The sequence below is a fragment of the Chiloscyllium plagiosum genome, chromosome 11 (assembly GCF_004010195.1).
Source record: "Chiloscyllium plagiosum isolate BGI_BamShark_2017 chromosome 11, ASM401019v2, whole genome shotgun sequence".
In the NCBI taxonomy this organism is placed as follows: Eukaryota; Metazoa; Chordata; class Chondrichthyes; order Orectolobiformes; family Hemiscylliidae; genus Chiloscyllium; species Chiloscyllium plagiosum.
The window spans coordinates 20,946,679-20,964,416 of record NC_057720.1 but is presented as its reverse complement, the minus strand read 5'-3'; the positions used below and the strand labels follow the sequence as shown (position 1 = coordinate 20,964,416).

General features: G+C 39.5%; 1 protein-coding gene across 3 annotated transcripts in view; it reads right to left on the bottom strand.

The window, feature by feature from the left end:
• Positions 1-17,738, bottom strand: part of tlcd4a (TLC domain containing 4a) — a 70,773-nt gene that overhangs the window by 42,559 nt on the left and 10,476 nt on the right. For all 3 annotated transcript variants that reach the window (XR_006312928.1, XM_043698861.1, XM_043698862.1), the window contains 4 exons: positions 14,796-14,957; positions 11,399-11,488; positions 9,288-9,346; positions 2,267-2,361 (listed from right to left, as the gene is read on the bottom strand). Coding sequence is in view for 2 of the 3 variants with exons in the window: in XM_043698861.1 (XP_043554796.1) it covers positions 2,267-2,361; positions 9,288-9,346; positions 11,399-11,488; positions 14,796-14,957 (406 nt within the window). In the remaining variant the exon portion in view is untranslated. The remainder of the gene's footprint in view (positions 1-2,266; positions 2,362-9,287; positions 9,347-11,398; positions 11,489-14,795; positions 14,958-17,738) is intronic.

Sequence of the window (17,738 nt, the reverse complement as noted above, 5' to 3'; positions counted from 1 at the left end):
ACTTAGCCCATATTGCTTTAAATCCTTCCTATTCATATACTAATCCAGATGCCTCTTACATGCTGCAATTGTACCAGCACTACCCTCTGCATGAAAAAGTTGCTCTTCGGTCTCTTTTATATCTTTCCCTGCCCACTCTAAACCTATGTCCGCTAGTTCTGGACTCCCCCGTCCCAGGGAAAAAATCTTGCCTACTAACCCTATCCATGCCCCTCATGATTTTATAAACCTCTATAACGTCACTCTCAGCCTCCAATGCTCCAGGGAAAACAGCCCTAGTCTATTCAACCTCTCCCTGTAGCTCAAATTCTCCAACCCTGGCAACATTCTTGTAAATCTTTTCTGAACCCTTTCAAGTTTCACAACTCCCTTCTGATAGGAAGGAGACCAGAATTGCATGCAATATTCCAAAAGTGGCTTAACCAACATCCTATACAGCCACAACATGATCTCCCAACTCAATATTCTGACCAATAAAGGAAAGCATACCAAATGCCTTCTTCACTATCTTATCTAGCTGCGACTCCACTTTCAAGGAACTATGAACTTTATGAAGTCTGGTCACTGCTGTAGGAAGAGCAGCAGCCAATTTGTGCAAATACCCTCAAAACACAACATGGTAACAACCATATAAATTTGTTACTTTCTGCGATAGTGATTGAAGAATAAATGTTGGTCAGGATGCTGGTGATAACTCTGGAAATGGAACAAAGGGAGACCTTGGTTTCAGAAGCCTCATCTGAAAGAAAGAACCTTGACCAGTGTAGAGCATGTCCAGAGTACTGTGCTGGAGGTCAAAACGTTTGATGCTGATAATCTGAAATGGGCCTTGAACCTTGCGAATCAATGGGGAGAGTATTACACAGTGCACCGTAAATCTTTGACCTGTGGATTGTCCTCACTTCACATCAGTGAAAACATTCCTGAAGATCACGGCTCTCAGAGAAAAGGTTTTGAATTAAGAGTTTAAGTTGAGGCCCTTACTTAGCAGAGAGAAAAGATTATACCTGCACCCGGTAAGTTGAAAGGTAGTCCTTGAATTTAACATTCAAATGTAAGAATTTAGTCACTCAAATAACACAAAATAAAAACCTGCTTGAGAGAGAAATGCAACGCTCATAACTTCCAGTACATTCTGCAGTGGACTCTCTGACTGTGAACCAGAGGGGGGGATTTTTTGGAATCTGGATCCTTCATTCATCAGGCTGCTGGCTGAGGCTGTCACTTGTTCCTGGCGAGGGGAGAGGGAGGAGGTGTCACAGGTCTGTCAAGCTATGTAGCGTCATCATGTCACAGGCCATGGGACTAGGAGCTGCTGAGCTTGGAAGTGACTGGCACCCTGCAGTCGGTTCTCATGCAGGGACTTACCCTGTGTCCATGAGGTGTTGATGTTATGTTAATAATCAGGTGGCAGCTCCATAAGATAGTATGCACTCCAGTGGGTGGAAAGGTTCCTACTGCAGATCACAGGCAGTGGTATGACACTTGCAAAAAGGCCACAAGTGGCAGATACTGGAGATCTGGCAAATTCGCATCGATCAGGTCAAACACTGATGTTCTGCTGTGAACAACTTGATAACCAGTCTCAATGCTCAGTAAAATTTCTCATTCTAATAATTTACCAATGTTAAAGTGAAACAATGCTAAAACTGGGCAACTTTAAAATGCAGAGTACCTATATATTACCAATAAGTGATAGCAAATGGCAGTCCAGTTCAGTGGTTCAGAAATGATAATGTTTTTAAAAATCTGATTGACTTTTGATTCTAAAGATTTTATTAAACATTTACAACTTTAAATTTCAATCAAATAGCTCAATTGTTAGTCCAGGGGAGAAAGTAGAAATGCACAGGTGGAACTAATAAATTGTCCAGACTATTTCATCACACAAAAGGGGTGTATAATACTTTTTCACAATGGCCATAAGTTGGCTTTTGACATTTCCTATAAGAAATATCATTACCTGTGAAATGCTTTGGGATGTTTAGGACATCTGATAGATAAATGCAAGTTCCTTTTTTGCAGTAAACCAGAGGGTAAAGTACATAGGTAGCTTAAAGAAAATTCAATTCCCATGATGGTAATCTTTACAAAGTCACTAGCACAACAATTCAGAAAGTACTTAAACTCAATTCAGTGGTTGGCCACAAAATTAATTCAATCACTGTAACAATTGGTTATTGCTGGCTAAAGCAAAGGTCTGTCGCTGTTTTCCCTTGGTCCTTTCTTGCCCACAAATATTGCTATTGTCTAATACGGCACTCACCAGTACATAGTAGTAAGCATATAGCGCTGTTGAATGGTGGATAATAAAATATATGTCTCCAATTGCTTCCCAATACCATAAAATAAGTAGGAAATCTAGAAAAACAACATAAAACCAAAATTAGAAAGAGATTAGATGTGGTCCAGAGGCTTATTCAGTTGCTCAAACAAATTTACAGCAGCTTTTAAAACAGATTTATTGCAAACAGTTGACCACACAATAAACCATAAAGTGTAGGAGCATAAGTACAGTTCGTTCTGCTATAACTCGCATTTCATTAGCGCGAATTCACCGTAACACGATGATGAATTGCCGACATTATTTCTAAAGTGCAAACTTTTAAAACATGTTTGGCTCCAACACAATTATATTGCCAACAGTTTAAGCACTGTTTCTAAATTGTGATTTTTCTATAATGCAGAGTTGCACAAGAACACAACCACTGCATGATAGAAGAGCTACCTGCCGATCGTTTGACCTATCAAATCTGCTCCACCATTCAATGGGATCATAGCTGATTGGATAAACCTCAACTCCACATTCCTGCTTTCCTCCATCACCCTTACTAATCAAAAATCTGTTCATCTTAGTCTTGAATTACATTCAACTGTTTTAAGGCCTCAATTATTTAATATCTATATTTGAGAGGTAATCAATCCAAATTTGCTGAATATACAAAAATAGGTGGGATGACACATTATGATAAGGACATGAGGAGTCTGTAAGGAGATAGGATAAGTGAGTGAGTGGGCAAAAACTTCGCAGTTGGGAGTTTAATATAGGCAAGTGAAAGATCATGCTATTTGGTAGGACGAATCAAAACAAAAGAGAAGATTCAAATTAAAATAGAGAGAGACTCCACACACAAAAAAAGAGCAGTATGGATGTTAACATAAAACAGAGACTCAGCAGCTCTAGCAGTATCTGTGAAAAAAAAGCAGAGTTAATGTTCTGAGTCCACTAACCCTTCTGCACAACTGGAATCTGAATATTCTTGTATGTGAAACAAAAACGAATTGCATGCAGGTGAAACAAGTAATTAAAGGCAAAAGTGTTCAGGGCTGGAGTTTAAAAATACTGGAAGGAAGTCTTGGTGATGCTGCCTTGGAGTACTGTATACAGGTTTGGTATTTAAGAAAGGATATACTGGCATTGGAAGCAGTTCCAAAGAGATTCACTGGGTTGATGCCTGGGATAACAGGGGTGACTTACCATGAATGACGAAACAGATCAGGCCTTCATTCATTAGAATTTCGAAGAATTGTCGCATTGAAACATGTGAGATGCAGAAGGAGCTTGATAGGGTAGATGTTGAGAAGATGTTTCCACTAGTGGAGGAATTGTGAACTAGGTACACTCACTTGAAGCAGAGATGCAAAGGATTTCCTTCTCCAAGCGATTCAGTATTCTGTATGTTTCAATTAGATTCCCTCTCCCCCTACCTCATTCTTCTAAACTCCATCAAGTATAGACCCAGAGTCCTTAAATATTCCTCAAATGTTAAGCTCTTCATTCCTGGGACCATCCTCGTGAACCTCCTCTGAACACGCTCCAAGACCAGTGCATTCTTCCTGAGATACGGAACCTTAAACTGCACGCAATGAGGTCTGACCAGAGCCTTCTTGAGCCTCAGAAGTACATCCCTGCTTTTATATTCAAGTCATCTCAAAATAAATGCCATCACTGCATTTGCCTTTCCAACTACTGACTCAATTTGCAGGTTTATCTTGAGAGAATCCTGAACTAGGACTCCCAAGTCTATTTGCTCTTCAGACTTCTGAATTTTCTCCCCATTTTGAAAATAGTCCATGCCTCTATTCTTCCTACCAAAGTGCATGACCTCACACTTTCTCACATTGTACTCCATCTGCCATTTCTTTGCACACTCCCCTAACCTGTCCAATACATTGAATTTGCCCAAGCACCTTTGTTAAACTTCTTGAAAATGGCAGTTATCACACCTATCCCAAAACAATGCCTTAAACACTGTCTAACGAAGAGAATGTCACTGAATAATACCATTTAGACACTTCGAGTTAAGTACTATATGATTAGATTACATTACAGTGTGGAAACAGGCCCATTCGGCCCAACAAGTCCACACCGACCCGCCGAAGTGCAACCCACCCATACCCCTACATTTACCCCTTACCTAACACTACGTGCAATTTAGCATGGCCAATTCACCTGACCTGCACATCTTTGGACTGTGGGAGGAAACCGGAGCACCCGGAGACATGGGGAGAACGTGCAAACTCCACACAGTCAGTCGCCTGAGGCGGGATTTGAACCCAGGTCTCTGGCGCTGTGAGGCAGCAGTGCTAACCACTGTGCCACCGTGCCGCCTATATGGGCTACCAAAGCATGTTTAAACAACAGTGCACATCCACACTTCAACAACATTGGCAGAAAGGATATTTGCCCAGTCATGACAAAGAAATTACACTCCATATAAAAGCTAAATGCCTCCTATGTGTAGTTCTCTATGCCCTCCAACAAAGTCCTGTTAATTGGGTGGACCCAAGTGATATCAAAATGTTTCCTTTGCAAGTGCAGTATCAACACAACATTGGCATCAGTGGAACTCCATTCACTCCCAACAAATGGCTTTCCACTGCAAATATAAATAGCAATGGATTAGTTTCTTCTAATATCTGTAATTTTTAGGATATGATTTAAAGAATCAAAATTGTTTAATGCTGCAACAGAGGTCAATGTTACATCATTAGCATGACACCCAATTCTGTATGGTTTATTCAGACTGATAAAACAGACCCTTCTGTCCAACTTTGCCAGCATTTGACCCAAACCTTTCCTATTTATTTACCCATCCAGATTCCTGTTAAATGTTGCAATTGTGTCAGCCTCCATTGATTCTTCTGGCAGCTCATTGCGTACACGCACCACCCTCTGCATGAAAAGGTTGCCCCTCATCTCTCTTTTATAATCTTTCCCCTCTTATCTTAAACCCATGCCCTCTAGTTTTGGAATCCCCTATTCTTGGCTCTTCACCCTATCCGGGCCCCTCATGATTTTATAAACCTTTAACTTCACCCCTCAGCCTCTGACGCTCCAGGGAAAACAGCCCCAGCCTATTCAGCCTCTCCCTATAGCTCCAATATTCCAACCCTGACAACATTCTTGTAAATCTTTTCTGAACGCTATCAAGTTTCACAACATCTTTCCTGTAGCAGGGCGAACTGAACCCAGTATTCCAAAACAGTCACATTTTTCAACAACGACATAAAAAGAGCAAACTACAAATGCTGGAAACCCAACATGGGATATGAACAAAATGTCCTAGTTGAAATAGGACCAGCTTTGAAAAGTTGTTTCATTTGCCATTGATTTCAAGCAACACTAATGTGGTGGTAGATTTGTTAAATCACTCGTTTTTTTGGCTGTTTGCTTGTGTGCATGAAAACTGCTCACTGTCCTGAACTGCCAAGCTTCTATCAACCTATTAACAAGCAATATTTGACACAACATTGCAACAAACAGTAAAATATACATAAATACTTGCAATTATATGGACAGCAAGCAGTAAATTCCTTACATTGAAAGCAGTATTGCTTTAGTTACAGACATGTAACAGTGTTACATCAGTATGTCAGTCATCGACATTTAAATCATCATGGACTGCAATAACATTTCCTTAACCAAATCATTTCATTCACAAAACCCTTTTGGAGCTAAAATGATCATTAAAAAAATTAGCATTGCTTCATTCTTCTCTTTCCTCACTAACCCTGCCTTCATTCAAACATTCCTAAAAGATACAAACAAAAATGCCTATGTTCACAGGACCTCGAACAGAAGAAAAACTGGAGAAAGATTATGGTATCAAGTTATTCTGATTCAGGCATTTTAGCGAAGACAAATACCAAGAAATTTTTCTGTGTCTCCTTCACAGCGGCAATAAGAAAAGGTTTAGTGTAAATCAATTCTAAAATTACAGCATTCAAATTTTGATTTACAGAAATTATGTGGAGGTTGCATAGTGGTAATGTCACTAGACTAGTAACCCAGAGGCCTAAGCTAGTGTTATGGGAAGATGGATTCAAATCCCACGAAGGTAGATAGTGGAATTTAAGATTTGCTGGAAAAGCGCAGCAGGTCAGGCAGCATCTTTTATCTTAGTCTGCTTGGCACCCTTTCTTGTTTCCTGAAGAAGGCCTCATGCCCGAAACGTCGATTCTCCTGCTACTTGGATGCTGCCTGACCTGCTGCGCTTTTCCAGCAACACATTTTCAACTCTGATCTCCAGCATCTGCAGTCTTCACTTTCTCCTCGAATTTAAGATTTGGTCAATAAATCTGGAATATCAAATAATGGTAATCGCAGTGGTAACAATCAGAACAACCACCACGGATTATCTGGTTCACAAATGTCCTTTCAGGAGAGAATTCATCTGTCCTTACCTGGTCTAGCTTACAGGTGACTTCAGACCGACAGCAATATGAATCACTCTTAATTGTCCAATGATTAAGCAAGCTACTAAAGGGTAGTTGGGTTTGGGCAACAAATGTGCCAGCAACACCCACATGCCATGAAAGATAAAGGTGAAAAAGCCATTTTTCTAAAACAGAACTCTTAAAAATGGACGAAATTGCATCCTTACAAAAAGATTTAACTGGGGGAAAAAAAAGACTATAGCTTTTATTAAAATATCACTGTGGTTCAGTGGTTCACACTGCTGCCTCACAATGCCAGGACCCGGGTTCAGTTCCTGCCTTGGGCGACTGTCTGTGTGGAGTTTGCACGTTCATCCAGTGTCTGCATGGGTTTCCTCCGGGTGCTCCGGTTTCCTCTCACAGTCCAAAGATGGGCAGGTCAGGTGAACTGGCCATGCTAAATTGCCCATAGTTAGGTGCATTAGTCTGGCATAAATATAGGGAATGGGTCTGGGTGGGTTACTCTTCAGAGGGTCGGTGTGGACTTGTTGGGCCGAAGGGCCTGTTTATACACTGTAGGGAATCTAATCTACATTAATCAAGAAACATTTCAGGTCTGTTAAAAGTAAACCTTAGTTTACAGAAGTTGAAAGGATTTTTTGAAGAGTGGTAGTTTTAGTAGCCATAAAACTAGAACAGCAAATGTTGGAAATATACAAGAACAACTACACAAGAAATAGGAGGAGAGCCTGCAGTCCCTCAAACCTACTCCCCCATTGAAAATGACCATTATTCATCTTGGGCTTCAACTTTACTTCCTCCCCACCCCTTGCTCTCTTCTAGCCATTTCCCATCCCCACCACTGCTCCTCATATGCTTCGACTTCCTGAGAGACCAAAGTTCTTCAATCCCAGTCTTGTATGTTCATGACAGAACATCCACAACTGCCTGGTAGATAATTTCAAAGATTTACAACCATTTCAGCCAAGAGATTTCTTTGCATTTCAGTCCAAAATGATTATCTGCTTATCCCAAGGCTGCGTCCATTTTAGATTTCCCCACCAACAGAAGCAATCTCTCAAGCCCCTTGAGAATCTTGTATGTTCCAAGGAGGTCAGCTCTCATTCTTCAAAGTGTTACACAGCTTCTCATCACAGGAGAACTCCCCTTCCGACCAAGAACCAATTCAGTGAACCCCACCAATACTGCCTCCAATCTCATGGAAAAGCAGATTGTAGGAGGAGGGGGCATTTGGCCCTTCAAGACCACTCCATGATTCACCAGGATCGTGGCTAATCCCCTATCTCAACACGATATTCCTCTCTTTTATCCCTATCTCTTGGTGCCTTTTAAATCTGAACATTTATCTAGCTCTTTCTTAATTACTGATCTCAATATTTCCTAAATATGGAGTCTAAAACTACAAAAGATAAATGAAGCCTCATGAATGACTTGCAATGTTGCAGTGAGACTTCTTTACTCAATGCACCAACTTTCTTAGAATAAAAAGAGGCCAATGTCATTTGCCTTCACAATTGCTTGCTGTGTGTTCCTTGTATACACACACACCTGAGTCCCCATGAACACCAACATTTACAAGTTTTACAGCTTTTTTAAAAATTCTAGTTTCTGTTCTGACAACTGAAGTGAATAACTTCACACCACATGCATTATATTCCATCCACCACCTTATTAACCAGTAATTTAACTTGTACATGTCTCTTTGCAGTCTGTATCTCCTCCACCCAGCTTATCTTACCTAGTTTTGTACAATCAGCATATATAGATGTATTACTTCTTGTCTTTTCCAGGACCAGGCATAGGTCCTTACAACATTCCCCTCATCACAGCCTACCAATTTGAAAATACACAGACAACCAAAGACAGACAGTTTGGACAATTGGGTTATATATCTTTCAACCAGCCTAAAATGTCAGTCATTTGCCCAAATAGAAATCACATTTTTACAAATGCTCATGAAGCATTTTGCATTTTTATGACTGAAATCTTAATCCAGCATCAGCAACACTACATGTTCTTTACAACAAGCCTTGTATTTTCAGTGGGATTTTTCAAGGAGAGAAAGAGAACCAAATCAGAAATTTCCATTACACAAATACAGTAGCGCCTCGACTTACAAACTTAATCCGTTCCGGGACCCGATTCGCAAACCGAAATGTTCGCGAACTGAATCAATTTTTCCCATTGTTCGGATAGTGTAAGAATGCTTGGACGGCTGTTCACAGCGCACGCGCCAAAGACTAACTGAATGAGATCACGTGGAGCCTGAGAGCTTTTGCGTTCAACAAGCGCGTAGCAAAGTAAAACAACGAAACCACGTGGTCGCACACGGGCTTTTTGCGTTCGTACCTTGAATTTCGTACGTACGTTGAAGCAAACTTTTACATACAATTCTGTTCGTAAACCGATTAGTTTGTGAACGGGGTCATTCGTATGTCAAAGCGCTACTGTAATACCATCTAAATCTGACCTCATTGTGAATTAGGGCCCCTTGATGTCTTAGCTCCTAACCAAATTCAGATGTTTCTGTAAGTCTAAGCAATTACAAATATTCTGGTTATGAAAAGCATTTGCAAAAGAAAATCCTTCAGATGAAAAGTACTCACCTGAAATGAGGTAGCCTGTAGTTAGACCAACATTTAATTTAACCAGTGTAGGGTCACCCCTGCAAGTAACAAGAAGCTGAAGGTTATATTTTACAAAAAATAAACTGTTTAGTAATGGTACTCTCTGCATGGAATCTTTACACTGCATTAGTTCCTTGCTGAAAGGGCATATGTGCATTTGGGTCAATTGGCAAACATAAATGAAAGTTTTTTGTTCACAGTTTTCACCTCAGCATTTTAATCTCCAAACTAATTATTTGATATTTGAATTGAGACTTGGCAATAATTTTGTGATCATTCAACATTTTGTGTAGTCAAATTAAATGTATCTTCTTTAAAAAAAAATTGACATTTGTCATTAATGCTCAAAATTCAGAAGGAAAAAAATTGTTAATATTTTATATTGAAATCTTTTTTGTCAGCTAAACTAGCATGAAGTAGGAACTACTTAAATGATTTGTGGTTGTTTTGTGTTTGGATCCCTAGCAAGTTTAGATCAAGTTCTATCCTTAAAGGAAAACACCAGAGTAAACTAAAACATCAATGTCTTTTTAAACTGAAAATTAGCTCTCCTTCCTCATACTTATTTGCCAAGTTGGCCTCATTGCTGAGTATTGATATCTTCCAGTTAGTTTTTGACTTTGTCAAGTATTGACATTTTAAATAAAAGCATATACATCAACCTGAAGAATACTGGGAACTTAAGTTACATTATTCATTATTTATTCGATATAATAGGTGGACTACTCAAATCCTCAATTCAACAAAACCATGACTGAATCTTGACTTTAACTCAATTTTGGCTTCATATTTCTGAACGGCTTTGGCTAAAAATCTACTGATAAGTTACAATTCATCATGTTACTGTCTTTGCTCATTAAAGGGATCCATAATATTGCTCTGAAATAATGTGAATGATTTTGTCATGTCCCCTTGATCCAGACCAGCAGAAAACATCTCTCTTCATCTATCCCATTAGTTCTTTTCAAAATCTCAAACCTTCACTTCCCACCCAAAAGCAAACTAAACTTGCATAATTCAGGAAACACCAACCGGATCTGTGTGATGTGTGTTTAGAAACCAACTATTAGAGGCATGGTAACATCCTGGACTCCTGATACAATCTTTATTCTCCTCCTTCCAATGGTAATATGTCCTAAGCAACAGCAACCAGAACTCTCAGTACTTCAGCTATACTCTATTATTAGTTCTTGGCAAAGCTTTCTCCCCTTTATAATTATATTATAATTGTAAATGCCACTGCTCCATTTGCCTTTTTGATTTCACATATATTTTACGTATATTTTAGTACTACATTTTAGATACTAGTTTAGGTTAAATTAGCACTATGGTGTTATGAATGCTGGACTAGACAATGTGGTTATGCTGTAAAATGTATCCTTTAATATCTGATCTGGAATCTATTGAAATACCAAGTGACACGAATCAATCCTGTGGCAGTTTTTATTTTTAACAAAAAAAAAAGAGAAACAGACAAAACTGATAAATGCTGTGTGGAGAAGCAAATCAACTGCTATGAACAGCAGAGAAAGACTGTTTCCATGTTTGCAGCCAAGCAGGGTGCTGATATGGTTTCATGGTTTGTTCAAATAAAGACAACAGAAAAACAGGACTTTGAGATTGAAGGAACAAGGAGTTGCTGAGGTGGGCCTTGCAGATCCAAGTCAGATCTGGTAGTCTCAGGCTGAGTGAAACTAATTTCAAAGGGCTTGGATGTTTTGACCTGACGTGGCCAGGAGAAATAATTAAAGAAACAAATAATTAGTCATTAATATGAAAGTACTCTTTTTTTTAAAGTTTTGTGTATGTACCTGTTAAGAAATGTCTGACCACATTAGTTTTAAATTTGTTCATTATAGGAGAGATACCAGAACTTGAAATCTTCCTTTTTGCTCACTAGGAGATTCATCACTTTTACAGGGGGATTGTACCAGCACCATCGTTGTAACAGAAGGCATGACGCTGGTAAATTTAGGGACGAAGAAAAATGCAACAATTTCTCAGTGTTTCTTTTAAAGATGCCTCACTTTGCAACACACTTCCAGCCACAGAAATTCAGGAACCAAGCCTAGCTTAAGTAGGTATCTTACCAGATAGGATTGGCATTAACTGCATCATCAAACCACAGCAAATATAGACTCAACAGCCCAACCACCAGTGCATGAAATGTTGACACCACCCTAAAAAATGGAAAAACATAGATTGGGCATGATCAATGCATTCTCTATAGCCTGTCAGCTTAACAGGGAGCATTTTATCTATCATTTACAACAAAATCACATGTACCTTTACCATAAATTCATTCGTAATTTCAGTAAAAGTAGGCCAGGGAGGAATCGTTCCATTTCATTCCGTAGTTAAGACATTTTTGGTCACAGCAGCATTCTTTACAATGAAGTTAAACATAATCAGTGCATAAGTATGTAAGTTAGCTCGCTGAGCTTGATAATCAGTGCATATCATGGGAAACAGGATGTTGAGCTCATGCCTATATTTATGTTTGTGTAAAATAATATAATAATAGAATCCCTACAGTGCAGAAAGATGCCATTTAGCCCATTAAGTGCAAAGAGCTTCCCACCCAAACCCAGCCCTCTACCTTATCCCCGTAACCCCCCATTTCCCATGGCTAATTCACCTGTGTACACAATGGACTATTTAGCATGGCCAATCCACGTAACCTGAAGGAGGAAATTGGAACCCAGTGGAAATCCAAAGAGACACAGGGAGAATATGCAAACTCCACACAGACGGTCACCCAAGGATGGAATCGAACCTGAGTCCTTGGCACTATGAGCTAACCACTGAGGCACTGTGCTGTCCATGCTGCCCACCTATCTTTCTCCTCGACAAACCACTTTTGTGAGTGCTCCCTTTTAGCCCTTTACTCCCTTCTCCTTCATTTATTAAGCCTCCTCCTTATTGTATGAATAGTATCTATTTCAGCCAGAATTTAGCACCTGACACCATGCTCTACACAAAGATATTCCTGTTAAATTATTTATTTGATGTATTAATTGTGATTTAGTATTTTTGTCTCCTTGTTCTGGACTCACCAAGAACAGGCAGCATCCCCATGTCTGCAATTAGAAATATCCCCATTAAGGCGACTCTTACCTCAATTATATACCAATGAAAAAGAACCTACTCAATCTTTTCCCTCAATTCCAGTGACATACAAAATTTAACTCAAAACCTATTACATGTACACCATCTTGGAAATACTTTAATTCTATAAGCTTTACACAAACACCCAAACAAAAATTTAATTTACAAGTCATTGATTTGTACTAATCGAGAGTGTCGTGCTGAGAAAGCACAGCAGGTCAGGCAGCATTCGAGAAGCAGGAGAATCTACGTTTTGGCCATTAGCCCGATGAAGGGCTTATGCCCAAAACGTCAATTCTTCAGCTCCTCAGATGCTGCCTGACCTGCTGTGTTTTTCCAGCACTACACTCTCAACTCTGACCTCCAGCATCTGCAGTCCTCACTTTCTCCTAATTGAATAGTACTATTTACTAAGCCCAACCAAATCCATTGGTACTTGATCCCTTGCATAGACAAAAAAAAAGCAATATTGGCAAAAGCAGAACATGAGCAATCCCTGACATTGTACCATGAAGATACAATCACCTACTGGTGAGAAACTCAACAATTCAGAGAATAGAAGCCTACTTTTCCAATCAAAGGTTAGAAAATCTAAAAACTCCTTAATCGACTTCTATGACAATCTGTGAAATAAACATCATTAAATTTCTAACTCTGAACATTAAACAGAACACATTCCACAGCACAATCCAGTGCATTCTTCAATCTACTATCTGCACATGAACTTCAGAACATAATCACAGACATGATTTGAGATGAACACCATTTCATAAGATCTACCCCCATTTTTAAAACAATGAGCATCCAGTAAGAAAACCAGTTCTGTTAAAGAATTCTTTTTTCTTTTGTTTATGATGCGTGTCTCTGCCAAATAAACTGGAGTTCCTTGCACTGTCCCACTCCAGATTATTCAGTTAATCTCATTCTGTTTAGAAATGTAATCAGTCAGTAATTAAAAATGGTGCAGTACTGCAGTATTTATGTTCTCAAATAGACAACTGAAAGGTCATGAACTGAAATGGGTGGGAGGAGGGTAAAGCAGCACAGTGGTTAGCACTGCTAATTCACAGTGCCAGGGACCCCTGTTCAATTCCACCCTTGGTATACTGTCCATGTGGGATTTGTATGTTCTCCCTGTGTCTACATGGGTTTCTCCATGAGCTCTGGTTTCTTCCTACAGTCCAAAGATGCACAGGGTTAGGTGATTGACTATGCTAAATTACCCCATAGTGGCCAGACATGTGCAGGCTAGGTGAATTAACCAGGACAGAGGTGGGGTTACAGGACACGATGAGGGGCTGGGTTTGGGTGGGATGCTCTTCAGACGTCAGTGCTGACATGATGGGCCAAGTGGCCTCCTTCTGTACTGTCGGGATTTGTTTTCTTCTATGAAACCGCAGCATAGCAAGTAAGACCAAATTTATTGAATATGATCACTGGTGTGTTAGCACCATTAAAAAGAAAAAATGATGACGGTCAAACTCTTTTGTAGAAGGTAGGAAGCTTTCTGTCTCCTTCAGGGATAGGAGTCTACCAATCTGACACAATCTAACCTACATGTGATTCCACTCCACAGTATATGGTTAACTCTAGGCGCCCTTTGAAACAGACAGGGAAGACACTTGGATGGAATCAAGCCAGGATTGGTATGCTAAACACAGCCTTGTCAGAATAGACTTCATGGCAAAATTCAAAATGTTCAAAGAAAAATAAACTTGCTTGATTTTTATTCTTTACTCATTGTGCTCATTTTAAAGCACAAAAAAGGTTTAATGAAACAGTATCTATTAATATATATTAAGTGATCTAAGCCTGTTTTTAAGAGTATGCCTGATTTTACCATTATGCAACTCCACCTCTATGATTGCAGTTTATTAGACATTCTTTATTATATCTTTAAAGTAATGTACTAAATAAAGTTTTGAAAGAGACATCATTCATCAGAAAATTCTGTCCCATCCCAATAGTTTTCCACTTTTAAAAGATTAAACAATATTAATGAGTGACAGAAAATAAAGTTATGATCAAAGAGTTCTGATACTAATCATTGGGTCATGAGCAAGGAAGCAACTCAAAGAAACCAGTCACCCACCAATGCCATATTCAGGGATCGACAACTGGTCAGAAGCATAGAAGAACTAGCACAGTTAGTGAGCATGTCACTGGATCATTTACCTGGAAACGATGTGCCATGGGAGACTCTCAAAAAAGGCAAAAAAATTTAAATAAGACATTGGTTGATGTTTAATAAAAGAAAACATAATGTTGAGGCTATAATTAGGGAACAACACACTTCACTAAGTTTGCAAATGTGCCTTAGGTTGAACTTATCTATTCATATGCTGTATATTTCCTGCAAATAACCTATAAAGTGAATACCTGGAGTTCCATTCAGTCTTCTGAATGTCAGTCAATGTCTGGTAACTCTTGCAGAAAAATATAGATATCCTTGCACTTAAATAATGGAACATAATTTGAAATATTGTGAAACTAGCTACCGCGACAATCAGCCAATCAAGCGAAGCCATGACGAATGGAACTCTGTAAGAAAATAAAAATAAAAAAAGTTTTCTAAGTAAAATTAGGACAATTTAAAATTTATTTCAATAATCCAATGATACAGAATTTTCTTTCACAGTTCAAAACTAAGTTGCAGCTCAAATCTCTCCGATCGCCCTTTAAGATTAGAAATCAATAGACAGGTAGCAAAGAAAATCCATGATTTTCTAAAAATTCATGTGGAAGCAAGCGCTACAAAAGCCTTCAGATCTGCAAGCACTGTACCACCATAACCTGAGCAAATGTGCAGCAGAAACCCAGTTTACATTCAGAAACCCAGTTTACATTCATAAACCAGGATTGCTAGCCCATCCAGAAATTAAATTTTCCTCTACGGCATTTCTGCCAACTTCAGGGAGTAGTAACTTGTGGAAAGGCAGATACTCTGCTCATTAACTATCACTGACTCTATGAAGGTTTGAGACAAAAAAACTGCAGATGATGGAATCCAAAGTAGATGGACAGGAGGCTGGAAGAACACAGCAAGCCAGGCAGGTGAAGAAGTTGATGTTTCAGGTGTAACCCTTCTTCAGGACTGGGAGTGGGTGTGGGGGAGCTGCAGATAAAGAGGGACGTGGGGGCAGGGTGGTGAAGTGGGGATAGGTGAAGACAGGTAGGGGGTTTGACCTGGTTGGTCAATGGGAGAAATTAATCTGGTTGGTGGCAGGGAGTGGTAGGAGGGGAGAAGCTGGGAAGGGAGTTGGGGGATGGGGAGGGAGGTTGCTGATTCTCTGAACAGTATTAATGGTTTTGCTTTAGTGAATGAAACGAGGCAATCTCCCTAACTCAGCTCTCGGTCATTCACAAAAGTTCCAGTTTACTTTGAGTCTCAATATTGGGGTACAGAACTTGTGTTCCAACCACAGTTTCACTTGATTTAATATATCTATGTAATTAGGAGAAAGTGAGGATTGCAGATGCTGGAGACCAGAGTTGAGAAGTGTGATGCTGGAAAAACACAGCAGGCCAGGCAGCATCCGTGGAGCAGGAGAATCGACATTTCGGGCATAATCCCTTCTTCAGAAGCTTATGCCCGAAACGTCAATTCCCCTGCTCCTCGGATGCTGCCTGGCCTGCTGTGTTTTTCCAGCACCACACTATATCTATGTAATTACCAGCTTGCATCTATTGGCACCTTTACCATTCCAAAGAAATATCCAAACAACCTCCCAATGTAGTGTTAGATTTTCATGTATGAGGAAAGACATGGCTAAATAAATGGGACAAAACACTACCAGCTTTCAATTCTGAAAATTGTAACACTGTATTTTGTCAACTAACCCAGAGAGGTTCAAGATCAAGATCAAGTTTTGAATTGCAGGAAGAGAGAATGTCAACAATGTGGCCTTTAAATGTAAACTGCTCTCTAGTGAGTCATGAGTGGGGAGCAGGACTGCCAGCTCATGTTGGTCTGTTGTATGATAGCAGACTGCTGGATCTGAGCTCCAAAGTATGGTTGCTGTTCACAACACTGACTAACTCCCGCTTATTTTTCACAGGCTTAGGCAGCAAGACATGGTCATTCAGCAAGACATGGTCATTCAGCAAGACATGGTCATTCAGCAAGGCATCCTCTGTCAGAGATTCGTGGCATGCATGAGCAGGAGAAGAAACAATGTAGCTTTCTACCAGGTTAAAGCATCCTCACAAAGATACATAGAGTCCAAAACAGGAACAATAAACCAAGAAGTATGAATTAGATTTAGATCATTCACAGAAAGTGGAGTGAAGGAGGGAAAGGAAAGTAGAATTCAGGTGCAAGAGTCAGAAATAAACTTTTTTTGTCCATTTCTAACAACTTAATTCTGAAGAAACAAGATTCTATATTTGCAAAATTAAAGTTTAAGGGCTAGAAATTACATGGCATTAATTATGACATTAATACTACAATAAATTTACCAATACTTGAATACACCAGCTCTAATTTTTCCTTATGTGTTTCATGGGGATATACTGCAACTTCACATCTTTGGTTCAAGGCAAAAAGTCTATTACTGAGGTAGCCATCATGTAGCTTCAGAGGAGTGGGGTACTTTAACCTCAACTTCCGTATGTAAATTGTGTCTACATGTACCCTGGAAGCAGCTGTCAGTTCATTTACTAGTAACAGCAGAGCATTGTTAGCCTCACCATGATACTTTAAAAAAAATCCAGGCTAGTGCATTTTGTTATTGAAGTTAAACAGCTTTGGTGATCATCTGCAGACTAAGCCTTAACTCCCTGAAGCTGATTATGCAAATAGGACAGGTTAGAAGTCAGTAAACTGATTGATATTTTTTTAAATTTATTATTATTTAGAATACACACTGTGTTGAGGATATCATATGAAAATGCTAATTTGAACTTATTTATAATGTTGCCAGTGGATCCAAAGAAAGGGAATTCATGGAATGCTTACAGGATGGCTTTTTGGAACAGCTTGTCATGGAGCCCACAAGGGAGCAGGCTATTCTGGACCTAGGGCTATGTAATGAACCAGACTTTATAAAAAATCTTAAAGTAAGGGAACACTTAGGAAGCAGCGATCATAATATGGTAGAGTCAGTCTGCAGGTTTGAAAGAGAGAAGGCAAAATCGGATGTAATGGTGTTACAGTCAAATAAAGGTAATTATGAGGGCATGAGAGAGGAACTGACAAAAATAGACTGGAAGAAGAGCCTAGCGGGGAAGACAGTAGAACAAAAATGGCAGGAGTTTGTGGGTAAAATTGAGGACACTGTACAGAGGATCAGCCCCAAGAGGAGAAAGATTATCCGGGGAGGG